The following is a 16,998-nucleotide window of genomic DNA, read 5'->3' as shown; positions in this document are numbered from 1 at the left end:
TTTATCGGAGATCTTGGGCGTGTTTACAGAATCACAAGTGGAAGAATAAACAATCTCCAGCACAAAAGAGCCATAACTGCTGAAAGAGTCAGAATGAAACATATTGTTTGAGAAGTCTAAGGAATCGAGCACAGTGAGCTTAAAAAATAAGAAATGGTGTGGAACAGCTAACTGCAGTGTTTTCAAAGATAAATCAATCTAGGAGAAAATGTAAGCTTAAAAACTGGTAGAAAATTATTGCTTAATTAAATAAAAAAGTAATGCTATTCTAGGCAAAGAGCAGCAAAAGGCATGATGGGCTGTTCACACCTGTTCAGGCCAAGGGGGCACTCCTACCTCCTATGGGTAAGAACAAAACTAGTATCTATTATATAATGAAACAGAAAACTACATTCTGTTTATTTTTAATGACATAAATATTTTATTGCTTATGTACACACTGTTTTTCTTTTAAGTCTGGACTTGACTTTTTAAGGCAATTTAATTCAATTTCCTTTGGAAATGATTCTTCCTTATTCACTTGTGTTCACAGTAATCCCAAGGGTTAGAAACTAGGGTGGCTCCAGCTGGGTCCTGGGGCTCTGTGCCCGTGAGCTGCACTGTGAGCGGTTGATGATCGCCCACCAGCACTGCCAGCCGAGCTCTCCTGCACCACGGGCATCCACACGATGCCGGTTTCCCAGCAGACACCAGTACCCAAGCCTGCTCTCACAGTTTGTCTAGCTCTGGCACCGTCCCCATCACTGCTGGCGGGGGTAAATCCGTTCTCGGCGCAGAAGTGCTTGGGCACTCTCTGCTGACAACCAGAGCCACACCAGGCTCCCTCTGCCACTCGCAAAGGGGTCGTAGGGAGGACAAAGCACACAGGCAACAGTTCACGGGCAAAAATACACAGAAAATGTGGCTACAGTGTCATCTTAAAATCCCTGCCGTGTGTCAGTCAGGAGCTTCACAAACCAACTTAGTACTCTCATTTCATTATTGAGTGCTTGCACAGTCGAGAGTCCCAGTGAAATCAGTGAGGATTTTGGTGTATGAAATGTGAGATATATTGTAAATATATACTAAAAATACATACTCTGAAGCATGAGCTCAAACTTCAGGGGGGAAATTACTATACCATTATCATATATAATACACCATAATTCAAAGCATCCTTAGAGTTTAAAACACAGAATGACTTAAACTCTTCTGTTACATCTTAAAAAGCAAATTATTTATTTCCCAGAATAGTTTGCCTTCCAGTATAACTGCACAGCAGGTTTTTTTAATGCATAAAGCCAAAACTCAAACAACTTGTCTAGTACACAAAAGCAACTCAGAACTTTTATAGCTGCAGTATAACGTTGACTGTAACCCCTTATTCCTGTTTTCCAAAAAATATGTATTGCAGGGTTAATAAAATGCATGCTGTATTTCAGATGCATGCACTAACGAGGAGGATGCAGTATGTTAAGAGTTGCATAATCTTTATTTATCTTAGTTGCATTCATCTCTACACTTACCCCAAACTTCTCCACCTCTTCTTCCTGTAAGCAAGAGCCATATACATTGAAGCATGTATTTGAACAGAAAAGCACAGGAAAAAAATAAAACAGTTGAGAGTCAGGAAGAAAGATGTAGACAGGAAAGAACAGAAAAGAAAAAATTTCTATACAGCAAAATTTTTCTCAAACAATAACACAATGTTTTAATGGAATGCAAGGGCAGGACTTGCTCAAATACTTTAAAACGGAAGAACATCTATCAGTTTTTTTGTTTATTTTTAAGTTTAACCTATGAATTTACAAACCAAACGCGCATTAAATTTACTTGCTAAGTATTTCCCATAAGCCAAATTCAATTTTGATGGAGTGAGCGAAACTGCTTTACTTATTCATATTGCAGAAAGTGTGATTAAATTAATTTATTCTTTGCATTAGGACTGCAGTAGGCATATGAGAAATCATCATCAGTATTCAAGTTTATGATGTTGTTTTCTCTTGATTGCTTGCTGGAAAACAAGCTAGTTGCCAAATATACGCTGAAAAACTAGATGCTCTGTATTAATCGGTAATGAACTTGCTAGCAAGTCTCATGTTACCACTAACAAACATCTCTTCTTGCTCATTTTTAATTTTCAAAAGCAATTATTGGTGCTTCATAACACAAACTGATAGATCAAACACCACAGGCAATGAAAATGAATATAAATGATGTGAAAACATGGAATTATTTTCTTTTAATCTTTGGCACTGTCTTTAATATTAGATGCCTAAGCATTTTATGTCAGTGTGCATAATTTAAGTTATGGTCATTAAAACGTGTTCTGTAATTCTGAAAAACATACTAAAGGTAACTATTTACTATTAAATTCATTTAATGATCAGACTTCATTAGGTCTTAGAAAGTGCACAGGGCATCAGGGAAATTTATTTATATACTGATTTCATCCGTGAATGCCAAAGTTTCTGAAAAGCAATCATAACTTATGGGTAAGTAGCTTTTTAAGTTCATGTTAAAAAGGAAATTTTGCTAATTCAAATCCAATAGTGGGAAGGTGAATCTCCACTTTGAAGCAAATCCATCTTTAATCAACATTAACAAGGGATCTGTTATTTTGGTCTCAAACCTTGATTGGACCGATTTTAAACAAAATACTTATGTTTTCTGATAGTCAGCCTTGAAAACCAAAGCCAGACAGGATTCGTGATCATCTGTGAGTCCTGAACCAACTCCCTATGCTCTTACAGACACTCTGTGTCCTTGCATCTGCTATCGCCTACCACCGCACAGATGTAACTGATCCATAAACTGAGGACAATTCCAGCTGCGCAGGTGAGCTATCAACTGGAATTTATTTAGGGCTTGTACAAAGCAGGCTCCACCCAAGCAACTGCCCCTTAAGCTCCCTCTGTGCCCTGCTCGCTCCACGGTGCTCAGGCAGCTCTCCGCTGCGGTCAACAGAGATGTAACAAATGCCTCAAGAGACTATTCTGGCTTTTTTTGAAGTAGAATCCGTGTAGTGACACGGCACAGGACATCACCTTGTCACCAACTCCTCACCCGAAGGGCATCCTGAAGGGTTTTTGTCTGTTTGAGAGGCAAACTAACAGCACAAGGACAGGCAACCCACCCCGCTCTCGGCAGGGATGTGCAGGGATCCGGGCCCTGCACGGACACAGTGGACTCACTGATGCTTTTAGTTCAGCCATGGGAAGCAAACAGATGCAGGAAATTATTTAATTCCACTAAATAGAATCTGGAGCTAATCAGCACCAGATTAGAAGTCGTGGCGCTTTTATGCTGCAGTTTGTTAACACGGAGCCTGATGTTATTTTGCATCAGAAAAAGAAAAAATTAAAAATAAGAAAACACCTTCCACCTGCTCACAGCCTGAACATATCAAACATTATGTAGGTGGGGCAAGCTGTGTTTAGAACAAATAAAAAAAATATTTTGTTTGTTTTTAATATGTTATCAGTGGAATTTCGTTTTGAAGCAACATTTCAGTTTTACACAGGGGTGATTTAGGTACTTTTTTTAGAGACATATATATATGATTTCCTCCCTAATATTATACCTCTCCCAAAACTCTATTGAGACTAACATTTTATTTAGCAAAAATATGAATGGTTAAAATTAGAACCTATTCTTTGTTTTTTAAAGACAACAAATCGGTTCAGTAGTCACTGAAAGCAGGTCTTGGAAGCATCAATTGCACTGCCCTAATTTGATAAAGATGGCGGTTCTGATGGTGAGTGTCAATGGTAAGTGACACAATGAAATATTAACGTAGTGATGCACACACAAACCCAGACCCCTACCCACGCCGAGACACCTTCAATCCTACTGTCTTTCTAAATTGCACACCTTTGTCTGAACATTACAGCCGGATCCATGTTTGCCGAGGTCATTCTGACAACTTGGCGAATTTCTTTGGCGATCATTCTGAGTTTCTCAAAATTTACCAGGCCATCCACTTTAGAATCATTTCCTGCATAATTGAAACACATACACATGAAAAAAAGAGTAAGAAATACTTTTTTAATGGGCAAGGTGTTTCTAAGTCCCCCACATCACCCTTCCCGCCCCTCCATCAACAAAACTGCTTTAAGCAAAATAGCGAGAAAACAGGAAACTCTGGCAAAACACAAATGACAATCAGGCCCACTCAGACTACCCAGCATCACTCTTGTTAATCTATTTCTAAAGCAGCAAGTACTAGTAGGAGGAAAAAGGAGTGAAATATGCCCAAACTCACTGGCATAGATGTTAAAATAATATAAATATAGAACTGACATCAACAGCATTCACATTCTGAAATTAGTTCAAATTGTTCTGCAAGATCACAAGCAAGAAGTGGGCATATTTGGAAATGCTTCACCTTAACCAATTGTGAACAGAACTTTGTGTAAAAGGAAAAAAAAGGGAAATGTTTAAACAAAAACCCTTGAAAATGCTGAAAGCAGGAGTAGGAGGTGTTATATCATCGTAGCTGTTTGAAAGCCACAACATGGAACAAAAACCTAGAAACATCGCAGCAACAAGTTTTTGTAAGAGAAGTATATTTGAAGTAGTCACTAGTAGTAACTGTTACCCCACTCACCTACTCTTCCACCCTAAACCTCAGGACAGCTGATGAAGATTAAGCGCTGCTTTTAAAATACTACAATACACATTTAATTTTTGTCTAGGATGAGAGTTCTATTTTATTTTACTCCTAGAAAGGATGCATCAAAAGCATCCTACTGGTGGCAGCTTCTTTTAGACATCTGTTGAATCACAGAGCACTGAAGAGAGGCCTAAAGCATATTCAATGCTTTAGTTTATTATTTCTCTCTGTTTGACTTTACCTTCGTGCAGAAACGTGATATCCTTCTTGACAACAGGAAAAAGCGGAATAATTGGAGGCTGCATGCTCTGGCTGCTAAGGATGTTGCGGTATTTTGCCATGTTTCGAGACGGATCAAAAAGATCTTGAAGGTCTCTGAGGTGCTTTTCATACTTGCTCGGTAACTTCTCCCAAGTGCCTCTGAGACGTGCCACTGGTGCTAGATTTAACCCGCTGTAAGGCAGATACATTTCATTATTAGCTGTCAGCAGAATCATTACCTTTCATAAGGAAGTGAAGGGTTGGGTTTTTGTTTTAAGGATTAAAAATAGCTTTCACAAGGTTAACTGTAAAGCTGGCTGAATGCCAGGCTGCAAGTTCATCACAATAAACCTCTGCTGCTCACTCAGAGAACTGTAAAAAGTGCGACTGCTTCCTACTCACAGGGCACAAATTTCAAGTTGGCCTGCCAAAACCATCCCGCTGTAACACAGGACTGATGCACATTTAATTTAAGAACCACTTCTCTCCTATGTGCCACAATAAGGACAAAAAGGCTGAAAAATTAGTGAGGCAGCACACAGCTTACCTCAAGCAAGAGTGGCAAGACTGAAGAGGAGCATGGAGCGTTTGTAAACAAGCACCAACAGACTGAGAATTAGAAGCAGCAGATATGCTAAAACTTGTTATTGTGCCCTCATTCTCATTAAGTAAAAATATATCCAGAATTATCTGGATGAAATAAAAAAAAAAAAAATTAAATACATCCTTCCTCCCTATCATCATCTGTCACCAACCTTACTCAAGAAATTTTGCAATGACTGGGAAGTCCTTGTAGCTGCAGACATGGAAAGTGATATTCTCCAGCACTCATTAATAAATCCAGAATCACACAATTACTGAATTTGCTATTCTAAAAAGATTTTTTTCTCATTCTGAAAGCTTAAAAAAACCTTATTTTGGTGGGGTTTTTTTTTTGTTTGTTTGTTTGTTTTTTTTTTTACACATTTCTCTTCGTGCTATTGTCAAACCACAAACAAAGCCTTCTCTCATGTGAAAAATCAAACATATGCCACCACACAGCTCCCCTTTCACATGCCACATTAGGATGGTTATCCTCCTATTTCATGACACATATGGCATCGTATTGATATGCAATGCGAGGCAGGGCAAGAAAGAGAACCCCTGTGGCACATACTAACAAAAACATATTCCTCTGGAAATAAGGGTAAAACAAAAGCTAATTTATTTGGGGTTTTTTTGACCAAAGACCACTTCAGTCATGGCCTGATTAGACTTAACTGAGAAGCAGGAAGAGAGAGTCATTTCTCCACCTACAATAAGCCATGAGAAATTAGGGAGCAGAGTACAGAAATTAGATTCAGTATCCACATGTGTATTCACCATGTAATGAGTAGCCACAGCTCCAATGATTTCCCGGTACCCTTTAAGGAAATTCATTAATTCTTTAATGTGTGGCTAAACAGAAGCCATTTGATAACCTGGCTAGACATGGAAGAAAATATTTTTAAATGCTATTTTCAAAGATAGTGCTGGGATACAGCATGAATCCAGATCTTTGTCTGATGAATCACAGCGCCTTTTTTTTTTTTTCCTTAAACTAGAACCTGAGTATAAGATAATTGCAAATAAAGGAAACGCTGAACTCACGCTGTTAAAGTAGCAGCATCTAGTATAAATCAGAAGAGAAAGTCTAAATGTGCAAATGAAGACAAAAAAATAGAGAAGCAAGCAGATGACAGGAAAGAATGAAAAGGAAAATTAAACTAAAACAAGAATGATTTGAGGAAGTTCTTACAATGAAAGGAAGAAATAAAGTAATCTCATCATCACAGATATGACTCAGTGCACACTGAAAAAGTAACAATGACTGAAAAAAAAGGGAAATTGCGTGCCAGATTCACAGAAAATGACAGCAATGTTCAGGCAGGCTCTGAAATTCATCAATCAAACAAAGCTTTTGTCGAAATCCTCCTCTCCCTACCAGGTAACAGTTAAGGAAGAGACAGTCACATCAACCACCGCAGTAAGACTGAACTTCTGAGGCTGACGAAGGAAAAGACTGCAGTGACAATACATCTCTTCATACAGTCTGGCTTTACAAAAGCTTGGTAATTCCCTTAAAACTGCCTGGCACCATTGGTAATCTGTTCAGGATATACCTATTTCTTCTCTTTCCGTTTAGATTAGCAGAATTGCCTTTGACAGCACAAATCAGGTCTGACAAATGGGAAGTACTTTACCTTATAACGGCGAACATGGAATTGAAGTTCTTGCATTCTCGACAGTGGAGGGCAATTTTAATGAAATGCTTAATAATCTTCATTCTTTTGAGTTGGTTGACCTCTGCTAAAATTTCCATGGCAACCCAGAACGTCTCTTGATTTATGACGTCCTCAAACTGTTTCAGGTGAGCATTTCCCGTTTTGGAGTCCAGCTTGTAAAGGTCATCGATGTATTCCGTCGGCTCAATATTGCGAAATAACTCAAAGTCTCTCATGGAAAGCTGAGTGGCGACCTCAATGGTGCTCAGCTGTAGGAGGGAAATCTGGCTTTCTCTCAGTAGCTCTTGAGCATCCTCATCTGAGCATAAGGTCTCTGTCTCCATATTGTTTTTTAGATAATACCTAAAGAATAATTGAGTCACAATAACATTAGAGATGCTCTTCAGAGAGTTTGTGAACACAAAGACATTGAACTACACCAATCAACGTGGACATTACTGACACCGCAGGGGTGCTTACGGGAGAGTATTTCCACGCTACTCTTGACAACCCAGAGTAAGAGGCAAAGACAGAGGCAGTAAGGGACAGCATAACCTTGTACTTTAGCTAGTACAAAATACCACCATTACTGAAGCAAAAAAAACATTTCAAAAGCTGTTTTAATCTACCTCTTTGCCAACATTTTTTGTACTGTAGTCCATAACATGCTGTAGCTTTCACCTTCAGAAAAAGGTCAGTTACTCTTCCATTTGTAAATTCAGCAATGAAATAACATTTTAAGTATGCGTTAGTCCTCAGAAATCTATTGTTAGTGTATTCTCCATTTCTTACACAAATTTAGTGTGGTTTCTGACATAAATTTAGCGGCATATCAATATTTACATAAAGCACATAGCATTCAGCAAATGAAAATGTATCTGGGAAATTGATTTCCACGGTCCCAAGCAGATCACTTTCAGATATACAAAAGTTTATTCCTCATAAATTCCCTCTGTTGCCTAGCAAAGAAGACTAAAGGATCCTTTACTTAATAAACTTTCTTCTGGTATGGATCAGGTCATCAGATAAAACTGAAGCACTTAACATTTCAGAAACATTCATAACAGCTTACATAAAAATGGAAGGTTAATATCAGTTCATTGCAACATGACATCATCGAGAACAAAATTAATTGTGTGCTTTAATCCTGAAGTACATGTGGAAAGTGTCAGAATAAATAGAAATTTTTTTCTTTTTAAGCATAAGCCGCTCTGGAAGTTATCCGGATCTGCTAAATTTAGCTGTCATCAAGCAAGCTGGCTGTAGTTTTGGGGAGGGGTGTTTTGGGTGCAGAAGAGGAAGGTGAAACAAGGAAGAAAAGAGGAGAGGGAAGTGTAAGTTACTGACATTTACTTGCTTGTTCTCCTAAAAGACACCCATCTATTTTAATTAAAACACCTCTCCCCAATGGTTCTGTCAGATATTTTAATCCTAAAAGGCAAAGGCAAATAAATCCAAACCAAAATCAAAACAAGGGCGCATTTACCGTCCATTGAGTTGAATCCTGTCGGCCAATTTGGAGAACTGATCTGGGAGCCTCCGCTGCTTGATGACTCCCTCGGGGCTGACAGACACTTCACAGAGGGAGTACGTCTCCGCGGCTCCCGTCAAGTTGAATTCGTGGACGGCGTGACTCACAACCTCTTTTGCTGTAGTGTCTTTGCTGATGATAATGTAACAACTCTGCTGATCTGCTTTGAAAACTCTTATTACTTGATCCGGAATATCTAAAATAACAGAGCAACACCTTTAATGAATGAAGTTACTTTTCCCTTGAAAAGCCACGAGATCATTTACTGTCTCATTTGATAGCCAGAAAACAAAAAAAAAACCCAACTAGCAAGAAAAAAAGCCATCCTGGCCTTGATAAATATTCATGAAAACATTCAGTCTTTTCCTTCAACTTCAAAAGGAAAAGAGGACTCCTCTCTGCATTTCCACAACTCAATTACTTTATCATCCCCTGTCCACAGTCAAATACAAGACATCTAGATATATTACTAAGCTGCACACTGTCCTTCTCAGCATGTCTCAAAAACTTTGGCAGCATCATTTCTCCTTTGGCTCTTTTGTCTTTGCGAGACCCAGCATCAAGCTGCATGCCCGGGGGTGTGCTGTGTGTCCCCTCCCGGGGACGGGAAACCATGGAGGGCGTGGGGACGGGCTGCGGGCAGGGGGACGGGAGGACGAAAGGAGATTTGGTTGCTCCCATAACTAGCTGCAAACTTTTACACTCCCTCTCTCACCCTGAAGCAAACTAAGCTGCTGCCAGCAGTTAATTCTTTGGCTAGTGTACTTATTTATAGCACATTTTATGTATTATAAATGCATTAGAGAACAGTTTTATCTGAGGCAGCCTACAGCAGGAAATAAATATCTAAAGAAATACATTTAATCTACAGCTTGATGATTGGAAATAACTCGCACCATTAATTATTACAGAAGGCTTGATTTTCAAAATAAAACTGATTGCAAAAAAATGTCAAGAGTCAGAGTGCACACTAATTTAAAACTCAGGAAAGCCCAGTTTTTCCCCTCTCTAAACTCTGAAGACTAAAACCTTCCGAGTTTTCTGCAGACCTGAGAAGGTGGGAGGCTCTCGCTGAGCCCTCAGCCACCTCCTCAGAGCCTGCAGCGATTCACAACCCCACGGGAGGCAGATATACCATTAACTCCTGCATCAGAGATTCCCAGCCAGGGAAGTGAAGGGCTGCTACTACAGCAACAGCCTCCGAACCAGCCCTTCACTTCTCTCACTGCTATCTGACTAATTCTACTAACAGTTTCATTATTATGACTACCACATTAGCAGAATAGTCTCATTAAGAGTAGGGGCCTAGTTGAATTTGAAAAGCTTCATGCATACATGAATGGGAGCAATAAAAGAAGTTAATATTATGTACTTATTTCAGAGTGAAAGTGGTGAAAATGACACATTGAATAGTTTGGGAAATGCCTGCACTCAAAAATCATAATAAATCAATAGAAGAGGCAAACCTCTATACTTTGGTATCAACATACCTATGAATCAGAACGTACTCAAGGTTTAAAACCAAAAACTGAAATGTAATTTGGGGGGAAAAAAGAAAAAAAAAAAATCACCATGCAACCAAAGTTTAGTGTAACTTGTGACAGGTGAGGGAAACTTGTACTACGAGCACACATCTGTCTTCATGGTCTTTGCTTTTAAGCAAATAAATATCAGTAACAATTATTTGCTTATGCATTATTCAGCATGTGTTGATAGCACAAAACACATTTCAAGTTTGCATGCACATAATTTTAGTCATACAGTGTCCAACAGAAGAACAAACTAAATCTCAAACTACATTATCATCTAAAAGTTCAGTTTCTATAAAAGGGATGTAAGCAACTTCATTCCTTCAAAGGAAGGTCACAAAGAAGCAAAGTAACCTGTCAAAGGTCATCCAGTGTGTCGGGGGCAGAAAAGGGAATAAAAGGTCTCAGCCTCAGTACAGCTCTGTGTCCATACACAGAACCTATGGATTTGGTTTATTTAAGGGAATATTGCAGGGCACAGGACTATCTAATGCCCTAACAGTAATAACTGTGTCAATGCAACATATGAAAGTGTTAAGTTTAACAGGCAAGCCATGCAAGTATTAAGGTCTACAGGATGCTAGACATCAGGATACTTACAGTAAAACCCAACAGCTGCGGGCAGGAAAAAAAGAAAAGAACTGTGTCAACACCAAATCAAGAGTTAGATGTTTACAAAACTTATCAAGTGTATGTAGTACACTGTCAGAAATATTTTGGTTTTCTCTGCCATTCAAAAATGACAGTATATTTATTACAGTAAATTTTAAGTAAAGGTAAGAAGGACTAGTTATCCACATTTCATATTACGCAGTAACTTGTATAATATTAAACAAAAATTCTTAGGGAACGTGTGTAGCTCTCATGCAGACAGCAAGAACCTGGATTTGCAGCAAAAAGGGAACTTTTTTGCTATGGATATTTATGCATTTGATAGGATATATCTGTGTACATCCCTTTTAAAGGGGAAATCTGCAAGTTTACATAAACATAAGTCATAGCCAGAAGGCACTTTACAGAATATATAATTATGCACAGAACTTACACTTGAAATAGGGAAACATAATTCTGATTTGACATGTTTACAGGCAGCTGCATATAACAACAAATGCCTCCTGCAGCCACCCCATAAACTCTATTCCTACAGTAACAGCAATGAAAGCTTAGACTACACATCTTAAAGCATTTTTCAGTTATTGAGACATACTGTTGAACACGCATAATGCTTGTAAAACATTAAACATTAATATCACTATGTTGGTACCATGGCAGTCCTATTCTATCAACAATACTGCTTAGAATATATATTCAAAGATGGTGGATGGAGAAGTCAAATCACCAGGAGTACTGGGAAGAGATGATGGAAGAGAAAGCTGTGGGCAAGGACAACTTGCTTCCGCCAGAGCTCTGGTAAACTCCAGTAAATCAAAGACTCTCAGAGGTGTTAAAATGGCTTGTTTTTGCATAGAAATGTAAGTGACACATTACAAAAAAGCAGGCAAGAGAGGTTCAGGCAGTTTGGATTTTCAGCAAGTCTCCAGTGTGGACCTGTGAGGGCCACAAGACAAACAGGTAACGGCACGCGGCACGCCTGATGCTGATAAAAGATGTCATTTTCCCCCTGAACCAGCTGCCTTGTAATCATCTTGTACACGAGGCTAATGCTGCTGGTTTTACCTGAAGGATTAGAGAAATCCAGAATGCTAGTGGTAGGCTGCAACAGGTCAGGGCTACTGGAGGAGAGCGTTCCCGGAATAGGCATGATGGCCAGGCTGTGTCTGCACTGCCGAGTCCCAACAATGCTGTCGTCCTGCGACTGGCTCACGCTACCGTCACTGCAAAACAATTCTGGTTCAGTCATGGGCACTAAGCTCCTTATATTCACCTTGGGATGAATGAAACTAAGAAAAATAACGGCACTTGGATGTTTTAATTACACGTTGTAGACAGGCTTTCAAAACAAGGACAGAGGAAAAGCATATTTGAAAGCGTTCACTGGGAGAGAAGAGGTATTTTGGCCTCGTTCTGCATTCATAGGTCAGATTTGCTGCATTTTTTTAAAAACATAAGCAACATGGACATAATGACTGAAAATACTAAGCAACTAAAATATCACAACTTAAAAAGGAACAACTACTTTTTGACCAGAAGAGTGTGACAAACCTGAACAGTTTTGGAGGCAAGATGCTGAATCGGGTCTTGTCTAAAATTTTCCTGATTCTGTTTCTCCCACCAGATACAGTGTTTGCTTTTAGTTTCTTGTTTCCTTTTTCACGGGGAAACATCTGTTCCATATCTCCAGGCATATCTGGGATGGAGTAACGGTTGTTTTTCTTTTCTGCAATTTTTGGAATATGTGGAATTCCATTCTTCTCTTGTCCTATCCTGCAGAGCAGCTCCTTAAACACTGTAAGAGAAGATACAATTATTGTGATTTACCTTTGCACGCTCAAAACTTCACAGTGAATTCTTATTTCCCCTCAAACCTTTTGATTCCCATATCCCTGTAGAAAAAGTGAACCAAAGAGTTACAAACCAGGCAGTATATTGCATTTTAATTTTGATTCTAAGGGTGTGGGTCTTTTCCCACTTAAGTTTTGCTTTTGATTTCCTTGGCAGAAAGAGCAACTCCTAAATGTTCAATAAAAATAATCAAAGATTCTACATCGCAGAGTTCTCCTAACTACTTTTGAAATTAGAACATACCACAGAAAATTTAAACAGACCTAGTCTACCATTACCAGATAGAAAATAAGGAAATCCTGCGTTCACAGCAATCAGCTCTATGTATTTATTGACTTTTTTGTCTGCATCTTTTAGGAAATGGAGTGCAGATGCTTTCTCAAGAATAACTGCAAGATAGACTGATATTTTCCAAAACTGCCTTTATTTGCTTTTAGTAATACTACTGAACAGAAGCTGCATAAAATTTCCTATTGCAGTTATCAAAGTAAGTGAGTCTACCACCAACACTGACACTCCCAAAGATATAATTCCATGGAAAAGATAGTGTTTATGTTCTTTGGGTTTCTTCCCACATAAAAAAGGTAAAAACAAATTGCTGGAATTGGTTTATCAATACAAACTGGTTTTTAAAGATCTTTTCGAAATATTTTTAAATTTTTTTAAATCACTCAAGTCAGAAATTCAGTATTTTCTATTGAAAATATGGCGATACTGGGAGAAGGCAGAACACTACAGAGCAAATTACTCAGAGTGTCCCTATGAGCAAGGCAACCAGGACTTTCTGTGTAGAAAGTCCCAGTCAAATTGCATATTTCTATGATGTAAAAAAATTTAAGGCTACAAGCCTTCTCAGTATAGATTCAAAGATAAGAATGGGAACCACTCATTGTCAGCATCACTTAGCACTCAATTAAAAAGACAGGATAATAAGTATCACTGTTGAAAAAAAAGCTTCAAGACATGAATTCATTAAAATTTATTAGAGAAGTCACCTTGAAATTATATCAGCAAGCAGGAAGAGATTAGAATCCACTCGTAAATGTATGTTGCTTACATTTATAATACAAATGAACAATCTATCACTGTCTCAGTTACAGTTACGCTTTATTTTATGTCATTTCACATGAGTCTGCACCACCAGTTACCGTGGTTGCTTTATGCTTTTTTGGAATGATGCTAATAAGCAACTGCTAGGATCTTGAAACTTTTTACCTGCGCAGTGATAAACAGAAAATAATAATCGAAAAGAAAATCAGTAGTGAACAAGAGCAGGTAACTGGGGGAAGAAAATAAGAAAAGGAAACCATCAGAAGGTCTCAGATACAACTACAGAGGAAGGAGCTATCTTGTGCACAGTCTCGTTCTTTCTGTAGCTATGGTTATTCTGTTGCCTGAACGGGATTATGGAAAAAGAACAGATGGTTTGACTGAGATTTTAAAGAGGTATTTATGTGTTTATATTCACATTGACAATTAAAAGCCAACATTTATATGTCATACTGCTTTTTATATTCCCTCTTCAATTTTAGATATAAAGGCAATTTATCCTATCGTTCTTACAGCCATTATAAAAAGTTTTACGAAAGCGCAGTTTTACATTTTTGCTGTTTCTTGGCAAAAACATTTTGGCCCAGATCCCTTGGCTCTCTTTCAGCCATATCGCATGAAGGGACACTAAAGCCGCTTAAGCAGTCACTTGAGGATTTCTCAGGGAGTAAAGAGCTGGCTATGCTGGCTTTGTGCCGCTCAACGTGCAGCCCCTGGCACCCAAGAACTTATCCGAGCAAATGGAGGCGCAACGAGGAGACTTCTGCACAACTTTTCACTCCTAGAGCACGTTGGAAAAAAAAAAGGTGGAATCTGATTGCACTTCTGAAGCCAGAAAGACTGCAGCTTTTCTTCTCATACACAAAAATACATCATATATAAAGTCTACTCACCAAAAATGTTCGTTTTTACAGTAATGGAGAGATGAGTGTTGTTCCTTAAGATCTCCAGAGCTTTTACAAAAGTAATGTTCTCAAAATTCTGCCCATTTACTTCCATTATCTTTAAGAAGAAATAAAAATTGGATTATTCAGAGAACAACTGTTTGACAGACTTACAAATACAAAGGTGATAATACAAGCCACAGTAAGAACTTTCCAGAAGTCTTTACAGCAGCTGTAGAATGAAAACATTCCTAGTAAAATAACCATTTTCATCATGTCAGTTAAATGATATCCTGTAAACAAGCCAGGACCTCCATTTCTACCTGACAAATGCTTTAAACAAATTTAGCTTCTGTGATGACATGACATTGTTGCAATTAGGAACTGCACCCAAATCAGAAATGTGGCTCATGAACTGCAGAACTGGTGTTACATCAAATACCAGATCTTCACCTGGTGTGAGCTGTCATTGTTCCACCAGCCTCAGTGAACTGGGGTCGTTCACACAGGTGGGAATCAAGCCAACAAAACAACCTGATGGCTTCAACCTAACCATATCTCCGAGCAGGAAGCTTCCTAAAGTATCCACAACTTGGTTTCTTTTACCATTATGTTTTTGAAACATTTAAATGTTAAATATTTTGAAAACTACTTAATAGAAACCCATTTAACACGTGTAAACTGAAGCTGAACTGTGGCATTCACAAGGGAACACTAGCCAGTTGTTTGCTTTCACTAAACAGCATTGGCTTTTTGTTGAGAACACCACAGTTGGTTGAACCAGAATATTTTAAATGAACTTTATTCTTTTTACCTGATCACCACGCTTAAGTCCAGCTTCTGCTGCTTTACTGCCCATTTCCACAGTCTCTACAAAAATACCAAAACCCTTGTCGCTTCCTCCAAGGAGGCTGAAAAATAGTGGTGAATCTCTAGAAGGTTTTTGCAGGGTAATTTGTCTCCATTTTGCTTTGGCAGCACAGGCAATATTCAGCAATCTGAGATGTCCTTTCATTTTCTGTAACACAGAAGACACAAAATGGAGCACAATCTTTCTTTTACCAGAAATGGAAAAACAGTTGTGAAAAGCACCCCAAGTGCCAGAAAAAGGACTTTTGATGCCATGTAGCCGGATCTTGCCAAATAAACCTCGTCCTCTTCTGCAGTAATGCAAAACCACATAAATGAGTGCGATGTGTACTACTTTATAAGGCCTTTATATGTAAATATGTATTTAAGAACAAATATGTCCATGTTAAAAGCCATCTATTAACTGCTAGACTTACAGTCTACAATGTGTTAGTCACTGGTAAGACGCTGGAAAATGTGTAATATTAGAAAGTATGACAGTCATTCTTTTTTGCTCCTACCGTATCTTCCAAGTTCTTTTCAAATTCTTCCAGAAATCGAGTCATAGCAGGATCTCCTTCAAAGTCATTAAAATGATTGTTCACCCACAGTAAGACCACTCTGGTAACCTGTGGGGTGGGGGGGGGGAAAGTGTATATATAAAGGTAGCTATGATTCTTCTCCTATAAGCTTTAATCTATAAGCAAAGAATACAAGGACAAGGCAGAATAACATATGACAGATTACTGCATCTGCCTACAAACAGAAGCAGAAGACATTTACACTTGAAATCATCTTCTCTTTTCCTTTATTTGTGGAAAAAAATGAAAAATTAAAAAACCAAACATTTTTATACGTAATTGGCTACATCACCCGGTAGCTACTGGTGCACAAATCCATCTTCAGTTAACTCTCCCTTATGCCTTTTATAACACTTAGCTTTTTGAACACCCTAATGTACTTCCTAGAACTTTAAGGAGATCATTGTGATAACAAAAAACTTTCTTTTAAGAACTTTTAGTTAAATCTTCAATTTGCTTTTGCACATGCTACAGAGTTACTACCATTCATGACAAAGTCAGCCTGACAACTATTTTATCCATCCATGTTATGAAAAAAGGTTAGTCTGCAGCAGTTTCTCTTCTAAAAATAAACAATTCTCTCTTTTATTTGCTGAGACAGTTCTGTTTTACTTTCCTTTTCTTAAAAAAAGAGTAGTTGCCAAAATGAACAGCATGGAAAAAGGTAAGAGAAGTTGTAACCACAGAAAAAGACCCCAGACAATTTCCTATGCAAAAAAAAATACAAGGTTTTGACAGTCTGTCGGGTTTCCTTCAGCTCAAAGCTAGAACACATAAAACCGCTGGCTAAGAATTTTACTGCCATAATTTTCAACAAATGGGACATGAATACAAGTTCCAGACTATGAACATTTTTCATGTGTATGTACACAGAGTTACACACAGAGTTGAACCTGGTTCAATTTATGGAAGCATTTTTATCAGCTGCACCTGTCTTGAGCAGTTTATTTTAAGTACAAAGTTCGTAATAAGCAGCTCAAACAAAATGTGCTCAATACACCAAAAGCTCTACA

The 16,998-nt window shown here is 38.3% G+C and overlaps 1 protein-coding gene across 10 annotated transcripts in view; it reads right to left on the bottom strand.

The window, feature by feature from the left end:
- The window catches only part of RAPGEF6 (Rap guanine nucleotide exchange factor 6), a 133,463-nt gene that overhangs the window by 23,305 nt on the left and 93,160 nt on the right, over positions 1 to 16,998 (bottom strand). For 6 of the 10 annotated variants that reach the window (XM_074839049.1, XM_074839041.1, XM_074839047.1 and 3 more), the window contains 11 exons: positions 15,926 to 16,033; positions 15,370 to 15,573; positions 14,565 to 14,673; positions 12,322 to 12,565; positions 11,836 to 11,993; positions 10,759 to 10,773; positions 8,585 to 8,825; positions 7,078 to 7,461; positions 4,836 to 5,047; positions 3,853 to 3,976; positions 1,506 to 1,529 (listed from right to left, as the gene is read on the bottom strand). In XM_074839049.1, coding sequence (XP_074695150.1) covers positions 1,506 to 1,529; positions 3,853 to 3,976; positions 4,836 to 5,047; positions 7,078 to 7,461; positions 8,585 to 8,825; positions 10,759 to 10,773; positions 11,836 to 11,993; positions 12,322 to 12,565; positions 14,565 to 14,673; positions 15,370 to 15,573; positions 15,926 to 16,033 — 1,823 coding nt within the window. The remainder of the gene's footprint in view (positions 1 to 1,505; positions 1,530 to 3,852; positions 3,977 to 4,835; positions 5,048 to 7,077; positions 7,462 to 8,584; positions 8,826 to 10,758; positions 10,774 to 11,835; positions 11,994 to 12,321; positions 12,566 to 14,564; positions 14,674 to 15,369; positions 15,574 to 15,925; positions 16,034 to 16,998) is intronic. The other 4 variants (XM_074839043.1, XM_074839051.1, XM_074839044.1 and 1 more) reach the window with 3 other exon arrangements.

Source organism: Strix aluco, chromosome 13 (assembly GCF_031877795.1).
Source record: "Strix aluco isolate bStrAlu1 chromosome 13, bStrAlu1.hap1, whole genome shotgun sequence".
NCBI classification, from domain to species: domain Eukaryota; kingdom Metazoa; phylum Chordata; class Aves; order Strigiformes; family Strigidae; genus Strix; species Strix aluco.
Note: the sequence above shows the minus strand (reverse complement) of the source record. Positions and strands in the feature narration are given on the sequence as shown.